Below are 14,536 nucleotides of genomic sequence, written 5' to 3'. Positions count from 1 at the left end.
GTCTCCTTTTTTTGGTATTTTCACGCAAATTCTTCTGCTAGTTGGGGTTTAGTCCAATTCTGTATCCTTCCCTTCAAGGCTCAGGGGTCCAAAATTATCTTTTGTGTCTGTGTTAATTGGTTTCCCTTTTCTTTGTTGAAGAGGGTCTTTGCAATCCTTCTGCCTAGTCCGCCATCTTGCCAGAAGCCCCTGTTAAACTGTCTTGATTACAGTAGCTATATAGTATTTTTTCATATCAGGGAGTGTGAGACCTCCTACTTTGCTCTTCTTCAATATTGCTTTGGGTGTTCAGGGTTTCTTTTCTTTCCATATGAAGTTAGTCATTAGTTTTTCCATTTCAGTAAAGAATGTTACTGGGATTTGTATCAGAATTGCATTGTATCTGTAGATCACTTTAGGTAGAATTGACACTTTCACTGCATTAAGTCTTCCAATCTATGATCATGGGATGTCTTTCCATTTTTGTAGGTCTCCTTTAGTCTCCTGAAGTAGTGTTTTATAATCTTCATTAAGTATGTCTTTTATGTCCCTTGGTTAGGTGGATTCTTAGGTATTTTATCGATTTTGGGGATATTGTAAATGGTACTGTTTTCCTGATTCATTCCTTTTTCAGAGTTGTCTTTGTTAGTGCAGAGGAACCCAACTGATTTTTGTATGTTGATCACATACACTGAAACATTGCTAAATTCTTCTATTAGTTCCAGCACTTTTCTTGTGGAATCGTTAGAGACATCTATTTATAGGATCATGTCATCTGTAAATAGAGATAGTTTTACTTCTTCCTTTCTGATTTCAATATCTTTTATTTCTCTTTCTTGTCTGATTGCTCTGACTAGGACTTCCAGTACAATGTTAAATAAGAGTGGTGATAATGGGTATCCTTGTCTTGTTTCCACTCTCAAACGGAAGGTTCTCAGCCTTTCTCCATAGAGTATATTGCCTGTTGCTTTTGCAAATATGCCCTTAATGCTGACAAATTCCCCTTCTATTCCTATTTTGTTGAGAATTTTTATCAGGAAAGGGTGTTGCCTTTTCTCAAATGCCTTTTCTGCATCCATGAATTAAAAGCATATGGTTCTTTTTCTTTATTTATGGCCTGGATTATATTGATTGATTTTCTAATGTTTGAATTTCCCTTGTAATCCTGGTATGAATCTAACTTGATCATGGTATATGACTGATGAAGTCAGTTGACTAGAATTTTGTTGAAAATTTTTGCATATATGTTCATAAGGGATATGGTGTGTAATTTTCTTTCTTGAGATGTCTTTGCCTGGTTTAGGTATAAGGGTTGTACTGGCTTCATAGAAAGAATTCAGTACTGTTCCTTCCTCTTCTATGTTTTTGAAGAGATTGAGAATTGGTGTCAACTCTTCTCTGAACACTTGGTGGAATTTTCTAGTGTAGCCATCTGGTCCTGGGCTTTTTTCTCTTTTTCTTTTTGGCAGTTTGTTAACATCTTCAGTGTCTTCTTTTGTAATTGTTATTGTTGTTGTTATGTGCCGTCGAGTCGGACCCCTTCTTGGGTTTCCGAGGCAGTATCACTACGGAAGTAGATTGCTCCATCTTCCTTCTGAGGACTGGCTGGTGGGTTTGAACCACCAGCCTTCTGGTTATCAGTCAAGTGCCTTAGCCACTATGCTACCAGTGCTCTCTCTTTTGTAATTAGTCTGTTTTAATTTTTTACCTCTGCTTTTATTAGTTTGGGTATGTAGTATGTTTCTAGGAATTTGTCCATTTCATCTAGGTTTTCAAGTTTATTGGAGTTCAACTTTTCATAGTACAAACTTATGATCTTCTTTATCTCTGTTGGATTGGTTGTAATGTAACCAATTTCATTTCTAAATTTTGTTATTTGCCTCTTGGTTTTTTTTTTTTGTTGTTGTTGTTGTTTGTTTGTTTGTTTTTTGTCAATCTAGCCAGTGGTTTGTCTATTTTATTGACCCTTTCAAAGAACCACCTTCTGATTTTATTGTTTCTCTGTTTTCTATTTTGTTTATATCTGCCCTGCTCTCTATTATTTTCTTTCTTTTTTCTTTTTCTCTGGTAGATTTTGGCTTCTTTTGATATTCCCTTTTTATTTGTTCAAGTTGTGGGTTTAAGTTAATGACTTTTGACCTTTATTCTTTTTTTAATGTAGGTGTTTATTGCTATGAATTTCCCTCTGAATACTGTTTTGCTGTGTCCCAAAGGTTTTAATAGGTTGTGTTTTCATTTCCATTTGATTCTAAGAATTTTTAAATTTTACTTTTGATTTCTTCTATGACCCAATAGTTTTTCAGTTGTATATTATTTAGTTTCCATGTATGTACTTATTTTTCATAATGTTGATTTCTAGCTTCATACTATTATGGTCAGAGAAAATGCTTTGTATAATTTCAGTCTTTTTAAATTTGTTCAGGCTTCTTTTGTGTCCTAGCATATACTCTATTCTATAAAATGATGCAGGTGCACTGGAGAAGATTGTGTATTGTTCTGATGCTGGGTGGAGTGTTCTATTATGTCCATTAGATCCAGCTGGCTCATCATTTTATTTTTCTCAATGCCTTAATGATCTTCTCTTTAGATGTTCTGTCTATAATTGAAAGTGGTGTGTTGAAGTCCCCTACTATTATTGTGGAGTTGTCTGTTTCTCCTTTCATATTAGCATTTGTTTTATGTATTTTGGTGTATTGTTGTCAGCTGAGTATATATTTATGTTTGTTATGTCTTCTAAATGGATTGACCCTTTTATTATTATGTAGTGTCCTTCTTTATCTCTTGTAATAGATTTTGAATTAAAACCTGTTTTATCTGCTACCAGATTGGCCATCTGCTCATTTTTGTTTAATGTTTGCATAGAGAATTTTTTTCTCCATCCTTTTCTCAGCCTGTTTGTGTCCTTATGTCTAAGGATGTTTCTTGTAGACAGCAATTGGACTTTTTTTTTTTTAACACATTCTGCCACTCTTTCTGCCTTTTGCATGGGGCATTTAAACCATTTACACTTAAGGCTATTACTGAAAATGAAGTGTCTACCTTGCTCATTTTATTATTTATTTTTTGAGTGTTTTGTATCATCTTTGTTTTTTTATTCTGATTTTATGTTTTTGTTTGTATTTGGCTGCTTTATTGTGGTGAGGCTGAACAACAGTTAACATACAACTTTAACATAAGAAATCTATTTCTAATATTTTCCTCCCTCCCCCATTTCTGTTGCTGTGTCTCCATTAACATCAATGTAAAATCTATATTCAATAAGTTTACTTTGGCCTTATTTCTTACAAACTTGATATTGTATTGTTTGTGAGAATTATTAAGTTTATTCCCTGAAAATATCATATATTTTGTTCTTATGATTGCCCACATGTTGCATTTTTTTTTTTTTTTGGAGATCAAGGGGCACTGGTAGCACAGTGCCTAAGGCATCGGACTGCTAACTAGAAGGTTGGTGGTTCACACCCCACCAGCCAGTCCGTGGAAGCAAGAGTAGGAAATCTATTTTCGGAAATCCAATGGGGGTCGCTATGAGTCGGAATCAAATTGATGGCATTGTATTTTTCATCTTATTTTTTATCTATCTATCTATTTTCCCATAGATATGAGTATTTTTTCAATGTGCTTGCCTTTCCACTTGGAGTACTCCCTTGAGGAGTATTTGCAAATCTGGTCTGGTAGTGGCAAATTCTCAAGAGCATCTGTTTGTTGGAAAATGTGTTTATTTCCCCTTCATTTTTGAATGACAACTTTGCTGGGTAAAGCATCTTTGGCTGTTAATTGTTTTAATTCAGTATTTTATATATGTCACTCGATTGTCACTGGCTTCTATATCTCTGGGGAGAAATTTGCTCCAATTCTTATGAAAGATCCTTGATATGCTATATTGTATTTTTTCTCTTGGTGCTTTCAGAATTCTGTCATTGGTTTTCAGGAATTTTATTAGAATATGGTACAGAGTTGATCTTTTTGTGTCTCTTCTGATTGGGGTTTGTGTAGCTTCCTGTGTTTGTTGGCTCTCCATTCAGGTTTGGGAAATTCTCTCTTGGAAAATTGCTTCTGTGCCTTTATTGTTGTCATGGTCCTTGGGGATTCCAAAAATTCTAATGTTAGATTTCTTAATTGAATCCCACATTTCATTTTGAGGTTGTTTCATCTTTTTGTTGTTGTTGTTCTTTTCTTGTTTCTCTTGAGATGTGATAAGTTCAGTTATTTTGTCTTCTAGTTAATTTATTCTATTTTCTGTCTTTTCAACTCTATTATTGTGTTTCCCTTGCTTTTTCTAATTCAGTTGCTTTGTTCTTCAGTTCCAGTAGTTCTGGTTTTATTCTTTCATTTTTTAAAATGTTTTCAATTTCCTTGTTGAGTATCTCATTTTTTTCCTCAATTTGTTTCCCGATCTCCCCTAGTTTGTTACTGTGTGCTCCTTGCTTTCTTGAAACATATTTAGCACCACAGTCTGAATATTATCAATCTTTTGCATTAGTCTGGCATCCACAGGAGAGATTTCTTCTTCTTCATGTTTTGCTTTTGACTGGTTCTTCTTTTGTGAATTTGTTTGTTTCTATTTATTGTTGTTGAACTTGGGTCATTGTTGTTATCTTTCTAAGAAAAAAAAAAACTTTACATTTGTACTCTGGTTTTTGTGGGAAACTTTTCTGATTGAATCTGGATGCCAACCGAAAGGCCAAGGCCGACACCCACCAGTTGCTACATGGAAGAAAGACTCACATCCCTGGAAACTCTACCAGGTAGCTCCACTCAGCCCCACAGGGTCACTGTGAGTTAGAACTGACTCTGTGGCAAGGGCTCAGTATCTTCTCCTGAGAACCAACCACTGGAGGACACTCTTATCCTTAGGTCTTTTCAAGTGCTGATTCCAGAGTTCTGGATGCAAGATTTTTGGAATTTAATATGATACACAGGAGGAGAGGTTTAGCTGGTCACAGATGCTGATGTAAGCTGTGGGGCTCAACGTTCCTGTGACAAGGTTGGGGAGCTCTCTACACCTTTCCTTCACAGATGCTTCTTCCATGGTGTCCTACTGTGAGTCATTTCCCTTTATATCACCTGTCATTCTAAAGGATTATCTTTGCCCTTTTGTCTTTGCAGTTCTTCCTGGTGCTAGTGCCCATCGATTTCAGGCTTCATTGAAATTCAATAGCACTCTCTCGCAGTGCACAGTCTCCCTTTGCCCCCTCCCAATTGCACAACCCATGCACTTTCACAGCCAATTTGTTGCCACTTTAAAAAAATCAAGCTACAACTTCCTCAGATTAGTTCCCTTCCTGTGTTCACTGTTTGAAGGGCTACCTAGCTCCCTCTCAAAATTGCTGTGATGAGTGAGTGCTCCTGATGCTGTTGTTATGTGCCGTCAAGTCGGACACAACTCATAGTGACCCCTCCTTGGGTTTCCGAGGCAGTATCACTATGGAAGTAGATTGCCCCATCTTCCTTCTGAGGAGTGGCTGGTGGATTTGAACCGCCAGCCTTCTGGTTCGCAGTCAAGTGCCTTAACCACTATGCTACCAGAGCTCCCTGATGCTAGTAGGTAGGTTCTCTCAGCTTCTGTGCTGTCTCCACTCCTCTTTTTCCCTGCTTGAACTCTCCAACACCTCAGCTGCCATCTGGAATTCTGAAATCTCAGTCTGTGCTTGTTTTTATTTCTTGCTTGGTGGGTTAGTTGCTAGGAGAGTAAATGGGTGCATCCACTCATTTGACCCCCTCAAATTCTACTTTTCTATTTAAAAAAAAAAAAAACAAAACCCAAACTCACTGCTGTTGAGTTGATTTAACTTATAGCGACCCCTTCTTGGGTTTCTTAGGCAGTATTTCTATGGAAGTAGATTGCCCAATCTTCCTTCTGAGAAGTGGCTGGTGGGTTTGAACTTCCAGCCTTCTGGATAGTAGTCAAATGTCTTAGGCACTATGTCACCAGAGCGCCCACTTTTCTATTTAAGATGTGGAATTTTTTTTCCTCCTGTTCTTTCTGCTAGGGAAGAACTAAAACTCAAGTGGAAGGGGAGGCTGCATATAGATTGGGGGAGGAGCTGTGAGCCAAGTGCAAGAGGTAAGAGGGATACCTGCTATGAATATTTTTCCAACTCTTCTAGCCAGATTTAATGGCATATTGTGGTGTAGTAAATTACATAGTGTGGATTTTCTAGCCATAAGTCTTTGTAAACTCCATGGTGGTGGTGGAATTTGCCATGAGCATCTGAGTAGCTCCTGATTGCTAAAGTTATCCACCTGGGGTATTTCTGTTGAACCAGCATGAAGCAATCTTCTGGGAAGTTTGCTCTCTCTCAGGTGCACAGAATTCTGATGTTGGGTTTGGTGGATTTAGTCACTCTGCCAGGCTCAGAAGGAGCCCTCTTAGAGGCAGAAGGAATCTCTCACTGCCAGATGGGCAATGGGAGACATGCACTGCTGAGAGAGAGACGTAAGAGACACACACTGCTGGGAGAGAGACTGAGAGAAACTGTGGACTGAGAGAGACGGAGCATGTTTCTGAACTTGAATTGTGGCCTGTTGCTTCCCTAATAAACCCCATAATCTGTGAGTTCTGTGTGGCCACTGCAGCAAATTATCGAACCCAGCAGAGAGGTGGTGGGTGCTGTGGCAGGAACAGTTGGTGTAAGGGTTGGTGAAAGGGCTGGAGGGAGGCAGCATGTCTGGTCCCGCAGGAATAGGCCTTGGGCTACTGATGGTGATTCTGTCTTCCTCTTGCTAGAGGAGGTCAGAAGATGTGGCCTCCCTGCCCCTTTGGCACATATTCTCTGTGCTCCCAAAGCACTTTTTCTTATAGGGTTAACACATCACTTACCACATGAAAAAAAAAAATTGTCTTCATCTCTGTCTTAACTGATGGACTGTCAGCCCATTGAAGACAAGAACATTTTATCTATCTCTGTATCTCTTGAAGCAATATGGGTGGCCTCTGGCTAAATGCTGGGATAAATGAATGAATAAAAGAACAAATTATGTCTTAGTTACTACTCCGATTTTTCAATATGCTCCAGGACAAGGAGAGCATGGTCTGATTTGGGGATTATTTTTTCTCATCTCAAATCTTTCCTATTTCTCTGAAAATTTGTCTCCAGATTTATGAAAATACTGAATTTTAAAGGAACAAAACAAAAACAAACACTTCATGTATGAAGCCATGAAAAATACATGTAAAGGAAATGATAGATCATAAGGTAAGTACACTACTGTCATCTAGGTGACCAATGCTACAAAACCTGTGAAAAATCAAAATTTATATTTGTATTTTGCAAATCAAATTTCTTTAATAATAGGAATTGATCTCTATTAATAAATGTTTATATATGACACAATAGTAAACTTCAATAAATTGTAATAAAAGAGTTTGGGAGGTGAAGAGGAGGAAGGAGAAGCCAGCTTGAATTACATAAGTCAGAGTTTATAGAAAGCAGTACATTTTATTGCTTTCAATACTGTGATCTGCCAATACAATCTGTCCAAGGAGTCATCTACTTAATGACATGGATCTTTATTTTATAGCTGAATCTTTTTGCCTAAAAACCACGGTATATGCCAAAGCCATGAAAATAATGAATTCTTTTTAAATAGGTTACAGGTGTTCTTGCTATTTTGCTTGGCAAACCTATTCCTTGAAAACAATCCAAAAGTAAATTTCAGCTTAGTGAGAGTCAAAAATTGTGTATTATTGCAATATCTGAATTCATAAGATGTTACCATATGTATAGAAGAATTCATGTTTGAAAAATAAAGAATGCAGTGCAATGTCCAAAGGAAGTATTAAATATTTAAAAAATAAAAACAAGAAAATGTAAACTGTTTAAAATCAGGTGAACATTAATTACTCATTAAGGTAGGTATTACTGAAATCCATCTTCAAAGCCTTTGTTTCCTTTGTAAATTCCTGGAGGGCAAACATCATGGTTTGCTTGCTTTTTCGTCACCTCAAAGCTTTATACAGTCCAACACTGCCATTTATGCTGTACTCTCTGATGACAGTCATTATTTTAAGAAGAGGTGTTTAAAAGTGGAACATAACAACAACATCAACAAGGTTTTCAGATGTTCTAGTTGTTGCTCTGTTTATCTTTAATCAATGTGATACAAAGAATTTACTCACTGATTCTCGGTGCAGGCCTCAAATAACTTACTGGACCCCATCCTGGAAAGGAAGACAAGGAAATTCACTTGTTACCATTATATCCAGAAACTTTTCAAAAACTTTCTGCACAAAAGAGTCTCAAAGTCTCTGATATTTTATTTCTACCAAAGAAAATCATGGGGTTGGTGGAAGTTATGAAATAATATATGCCCTCCTCTGTGTTTCTGAGAGGGGAAAACTTGATGTCACTCATTAGGAAACTGGCATTACCTTCAAACTTTGTCAGACAAAAGATAAAACTTGTGTACCTGTGTACTTTACATTAGGGATGGAACTGAGGACTTGTAGGGTAGAAAAATGTCCACCATAAAGAAGAAAATTTCCTTCAATTCTTTGCATTTTTGAAAAATATATTCCATAATGTCTGTGTTAATATAAAATTACATTTTAATTTTTGTGTAAAATTGAGAGTTGTGGTATGTATCTTTGAGTAAAAGTGATGTTTGGGATAGATGTACCATGTGCATCCCCTGGATTTAAATATTCAGTGGCCCAGTATTGGCTATCTTACTTTGAGAAGATTGGAAGAGTAAACAAATTGGAATCTAGGATAAAAGAAAAAGGCTCTCCAAGGGAAGCAATCTCATGAATATTTAAATTACCCAGAAGTAATGGTAGCTCATTCTGTAATGAAGAGTGCTAAGAAAGAAAACTGGGGTTTTCTTTGACCCCAAAGATTTTTCATCCTGATGAACTAGTAAAGCCTCTTTTTGCCAAATGAAGTCTTCCAAAAGATACATGACATGTGTCTTCTTGTTTAGTTATCTATAGGGAGAGAAGCAGAAGTTCAGCTCATTCTGGGAACAATTCTAGAAAAATGAAAAATGGTAATTAAATGACTAGTTAGCCTTGTGCTTTCTAGGTTATACAGTTCTGATTAGTCCCTTAAATATTACAAGTAATATATATTTATTATCTACTGTATACTCTATAATACTATTTTATATATAAAGTTGTTGTTGTTAGGTGTCACATAATATTGTTGTTGTTGTTTGTTGTTATGTGCTGTGGAGTCGGACCTGACTCATAGCAACCCCTCCTTGAGTTCCTGAGGCAGTATCACTATGGATGTAGATTGTCCAACCTTCCCTCCGAGGAGTGGCTGGTGGGTTTGAACCTCCAGCCTTCTGGTTAGCAGTCAAGTGCCTTAGGCACTATGCTACTAGAGCCCCCGTCACCTAATATATCGCATGCTATACCATATTATTGTTGTTAGTTGCTGTAGAGTTGGCTCTGACTTATGCTCGGTCCTGTGCCATGTTCACAATTGCTGGCACATCTGCATCTATACATAAAATATTTTGCTTTCTGCATGCTTTTTTTTTTTTAAAAAAAAAAACTATGTAATTCAAAGAATGCTAATTAAAACTTAAATACTCAAGAATGGTGAGGCTTGGGTGATGGTAAGATTAATTCTATTTCTTGCTATCCTGTTCTATTTAAATAATCTACTGTCGGTATGACTCTTATAACATTGCTTTCTAACCGTAACTGAGACAAAAATTCTATTAACTCTTGTCTTTTTCAGTTAAAGCTTATGCTTAACCAGTATTTTACCAAATTTCTTTTGTATTGAAACAATTTGTCAATTAAATTTTATTCTATCTGTAGGATGATTTAAAAAATATATATTATCTATACAAGGCATTCTGAATTTTGTTGTTATGAGTTTCCTGATATAAGATATCAGTAGCTTTACTTGATTTAATAATTTCTGCATTGTGGATACAGACATTTATGTCATCTGTATAGCTCATCAATAAGTTATATGTCCTATGATACAACTGATCCCCAAGGGTACAAGTTATTATGTAATCTACTACTGAGCCTGCTGTGATGTAATTGCACACTATGTTTATGTCCTTATCCATGTAACAGTATCATGATTAAGGTCACACTTTCATGGCTTAGTGATGACAATATTGTTTAGAGTCTCGAATTACCCTGTATGCAAAATTGATTTTATCCAGCATATTCTCATTGTTCATACAGCCTGTTATTTAATCATGGAAAGAAATTAAATTGGCATGGAAAAACGGTTATTCAGAACATCAAATGTGGTTGCTTTTTGTCTCTTAGTATATTCTAATAAGTTTTTGATTGAATGTATGAGGATTTTAAGCTATCTAGGAGCTCTGGTAGCATAGTGGCTAAGGCACTTGACTGCTAACCACAAGGCTGGTGGTTCAAACCCACCAGCCACTCCCTGGAAGGCAGATGGGGCAATCTACTTCCATAGTGATACTGCCTCGGAAACCCAAGGAGGGGTCGCTAGGAGTCAGGACCGACTCGACAGCATATAACAACAACAGGTTATAATGATCAAGTCATTTCCTGAAAACTGTGGGTATGACAAGGTCTCTCTCTTATCTCTATGATGTCGTAAATATACAGGCTTTGCAAGGTCATCTGCCAATATTTTAAAGGTCTCAGGAAATCTGATATTAGACCACACTCTGTTATCAGATATTCTTTCCTGGTCTAGTTGGGCTCCACACACATAACAGATTGAAGTGTGTTAGTGAAACACACGTCTCCCCACTATGTTGTCAACCTGTTCAATAGATGGATGGACTCGGTCTTACTCCTTTCTATCACTTTCCCGAACCTGTTTAGCGTCATGCATAAATATGTATTATTACATTGAATCTTTGAAGAGACATTTCATTAAGAAGATAATAAAAAGACAAGAAGGTAAATGAAATTTGTTTTTGATATTATATATTGTCTCACAAAGAAAAGTCTCTTTTCCAACCTCCCCAAATTAGCAATACAGTATAAAACTCTTTAAAGGCTGCAATTCTGTCTTCTAAGTCATTCATATTTTTATATATTTTTAACGTAATGACAACTAGGATGGTGGGCTCAATTCATCAGCTTAACAGAGATCAAGTTATTTTGCTATATGGTCATAAAAAACTATCAATGTTTTTTTCATAGTCAGCTGTGAAACAGACTTTAAATGTCAGTATTAAGGTTAGCCTCACAAAACAGAAATTGTGTTTGAGCAGTCTCGAAAATTAATAAGAATTTAAACCTAATATCCAGTATGCATGTTCTGCTCTTCTGCTTATATACAATTGATTACAGTATTAAAGGCTTAATTTCATGGGAAAGACAGGCTAATGAAACAGGATCTTTCCCCTTTCATCACATTACTTTACCCTGAGTCATTTCTGTTTTCTGTACTAAGCATGCTTCACCTGCTGAAACTTGGGAGTAAGAGCCATAATGAGTGAATAGTTCTGGAACTTTGATGGAAAATCAGTTTCTTTAAAACTAGCATTTCACTGATTCTTACCCTGAGGGCTGGAGGGCCTCATGCAGTGTGAATCGCACACTGAGGCAGGTAGCAGCACTCACACTCAGGTGAAAGAACACAAATATACCCAGCATGTGCTTATCTAGGTAGAACTCAATGTAATTCTCTGGCTGCATGATAAATCAGGTAAATTGTTTATTATTGTTCTTACCCCAAACAGAACACAAAGATAAGAAAAGGCTGGAAAGCTTCCTAAGGCCATGTGATAATTTGTTGTTAAAATTGAAGTAAGATTAAATTCTTGTTGCCAACTCCCTAATCACAATGACATTTTTTCCCCAGCTAAGCTTTGTAGACACGTGATTAACAATACCATCTTAATTTTACATGCAGACATATTGATGAAAAAAAATTTATCACAGTGAAGTTCAGGATTTTTGCTATCTAATTGGTTGTCCTTCCCCCCGCCGCCCATCTAAAATGACCTGAATGCAAAATTATTAAATCAGTAATAAAAATAATAACAGCAAACACTTATTGAGTCCTTATTAAACACCAGTCTGCTACATACCCTCTGTGGACCTTAATAACGTAAGAATCACTTGGGAATTCTCTTGATTTCTGCATATAACGTGTAGCTCCCTCCCAATCCTGCACTTTCTTACATCAATCACACCCATCAACCATCATTTATGCTTCCCAGTTTCAGTTTCATTAAAGTGGATTAAGAATTTACAAAGCAGAATCCTTTTATTTGAGGTTTTCCCTAATATCATCTTTCACATATCTAATTCCATAGCATTTTTGTTGTAACTCAACTTAGTTAAGTCTTTATATAATATTTTCACAGAAACAGTAATTCCTGTGTGTGTCCCAAACCCAGTGCCATTGAGACAATTTTGACTCCTAGTAACCCTATCAGATAGAGTAGAATTGCCTCATAGGGTTTCCAAGGCTGTAAATCTTCACAGAAGCCAGAAGCCAACTGCCACATCTTTCTCCCTTGCAGTGCCAGGGCTCCTTTTTTTTTTTTTTTCTTTTTTAATGTATATATGTAATCATATGTCATTGGTTTTTGTAATTCATAAGTGAATTAAAGAATTATACAAACAAGTAAAATTGCCACAGCAGGTCTGGGAACAAACACAACTCATTCTTGGTCTACATAACCCCCCCCCCCAAGTGGAGTCATAAGTTTGCAGGTGGGTTAGGCGGCAGCAAGTAAGCATCAGCCAGGATGAAGGGAAGGGAGAGATTTGCTTAAATCAGGCAAATCATTTAGGGGATAGCCAGTTAAAAGAACTTTTACAATAACTGTATGCACTACATTGATAAAATTAAAATGAAAAATAAAATGAAAAAATAAATTGGAGGAGGAGGAAAGGAGCACAGATATCCTGCCCACAATTATAACACTAGAGGTGTAATCAGGAATTAACTCGGGACAGAGATTATTGTGTTGGCTTGGGTGGGCTTCTGCAACCCAGAAAGGGGGCTTTCAGATAGTTAAAGAGTGGGCAGCAAGAGTACAGAAGCCAGAAGCCAGGAGGTGATGGAGATAATCTTGTTGTTGTTGTTGTTATGTGCCGTCGAGTCAAACCCGACTCATAGCGACCCCCCCTTGGGTTTCCAAGGCAGTATCACTACAGAAGTAGGATTGCCCAACCTTCCTTCTGAGGAGTGGCTGGTGGGTTTGAACTGCCAGCCGTCTGGTTAGCAGGCAAGTGTCTTAGCCACCATGCTACCATTTGTAAAAGAAAAAAACGGAGAAAGTAGGTGCCATCAAATCGACTCTGACTCATGGCAATCCAAAATGTGTCCCAGTAGAACTATGTTCCCAGGGTTTAGAATGGCTGATGTTTTGGAAGTAGATAACCAGGCTTTTCTTTTGAGGTGTCTCTGAGTGGACTCTAATGGTTCATAGCTGAAAGCATTAACCATTTGCTTCACCCAAAACCAAAAACCAAATCCACTGCCATCAAGTTGGTTCCGACTCATAGTGACACTACAGGACAGAATAGAACTGCCCCCACAGGGTTTCCAAGGCTGTACATCTTTGTGGAAGCAGACTGCTTCATCTTTTTCCTACAGAGCAGCTGGTGCATTCAAATCGCTGATCTTTTGGTTAGCAGCTGAATGCTTTAACCACTGTGCCACCAGAGCTCCTCTTGCTTCACCCAGGACACCACAGTTGTGAATTCCTTAAGCTAATCCATGCATTACTTGATGTTTATCTTCACTGGTTCAAACAAAAAGCGTTTCAGCAAACAAAGTTGGCCAAAGGATACTGCTACCTTCTTTCAGGACCAGTTTTTGCAACCCTGAAAATGAAGGAATCCTAGACTGAAAGAGACACTTCTCCAGAGTAAACAGTGAACAACACAGGAGAACTAGTGGCCCAATGATTGCATGGAGAACCAGCACTGGGGTCCAGCTTAGTTGAAATCTGTGACGATAAATAGAAATTAAAGTGAAGTAACGTGAATCTTGCCAACCATTTCCTCCTAATCCTTGGGTTTCATAGGTTCTATTCTGATCAAGTCATTTTTTGGGTAAGATTATCCAGACTTCAGTCTTGAAGAACTTTGTAGACTCCTAAGAAGGCATGATTTTATAGTGGCTATTTTAAAATGCTTCAGAATGTGTTATTATGTTTTTCCATTAAGTATTAATGATCTTAACCTACGTTAAACATTTTTCTCAGTTTCTTTCCTTGGCATTTTCAAAGTTACATTTGAAAAGTATTAAGATTTCTATGACTTCTTAAGGACTTCATAAAAAGGTCAGTCTCTAATGGCTATCCTTTCAGTAAAATTATATTAAATTGTTCAAAATGTTTGTACATGGAACGTCACTTTTACGTATTTTCAGAAATAGTCATTTAGTTTTAACTGATCTAGTTTTAACAGTAGTTATTGCAATCATGTGGCTGTCTATGTGGTTGAGATTTCAAGTGCCTTCATAGAAAACAGTATGCCAATCTCAGTATCTTTTTTTATTATTATTATTTATTGTGATTTGGGTGAAGATTTGCAGAGCAAATTCACTTTCCATACAGCAGTTCACATATACTTTGTTGCATGCCATTGACCACAGTTTACCACAATGCAACAGCTCCCCTCCCACCTCCT

The 14,536-nt window shown here is 37.1% G+C and overlaps 1 protein-coding gene across 1 annotated transcript in view; it reads right to left on the bottom strand.

Annotated features, from left to right (window-relative positions):
- The window catches only part of CHST9 (carbohydrate sulfotransferase 9), a 407,635-nt gene that overhangs the window by 214,650 nt on the left and 178,449 nt on the right, over positions 1 to 14,536 (bottom strand). The window contains exon 3 of the mRNA XM_007935562.2: positions 8,102 to 8,143. Within this exon, the coding sequence (XP_007933753.1) occupies positions 8,102 to 8,143 (42 nt within the window). The remainder of the gene's footprint in view (positions 1 to 8,101; positions 8,144 to 14,536) is intronic.

Source organism: Orycteropus afer, unplaced genomic scaffold (genome assembly GCF_000298275.1).
Source record: "Orycteropus afer afer isolate SDZICR_OR568_19922 unplaced genomic scaffold, OryAfe1.0 scaffold00030, whole genome shotgun sequence".
NCBI lineage: Eukaryota > Metazoa > Chordata > Mammalia > Tubulidentata > Orycteropodidae > Orycteropus > Orycteropus afer.
This window is presented reverse-complemented; position numbering and strand designations above follow the sequence as displayed.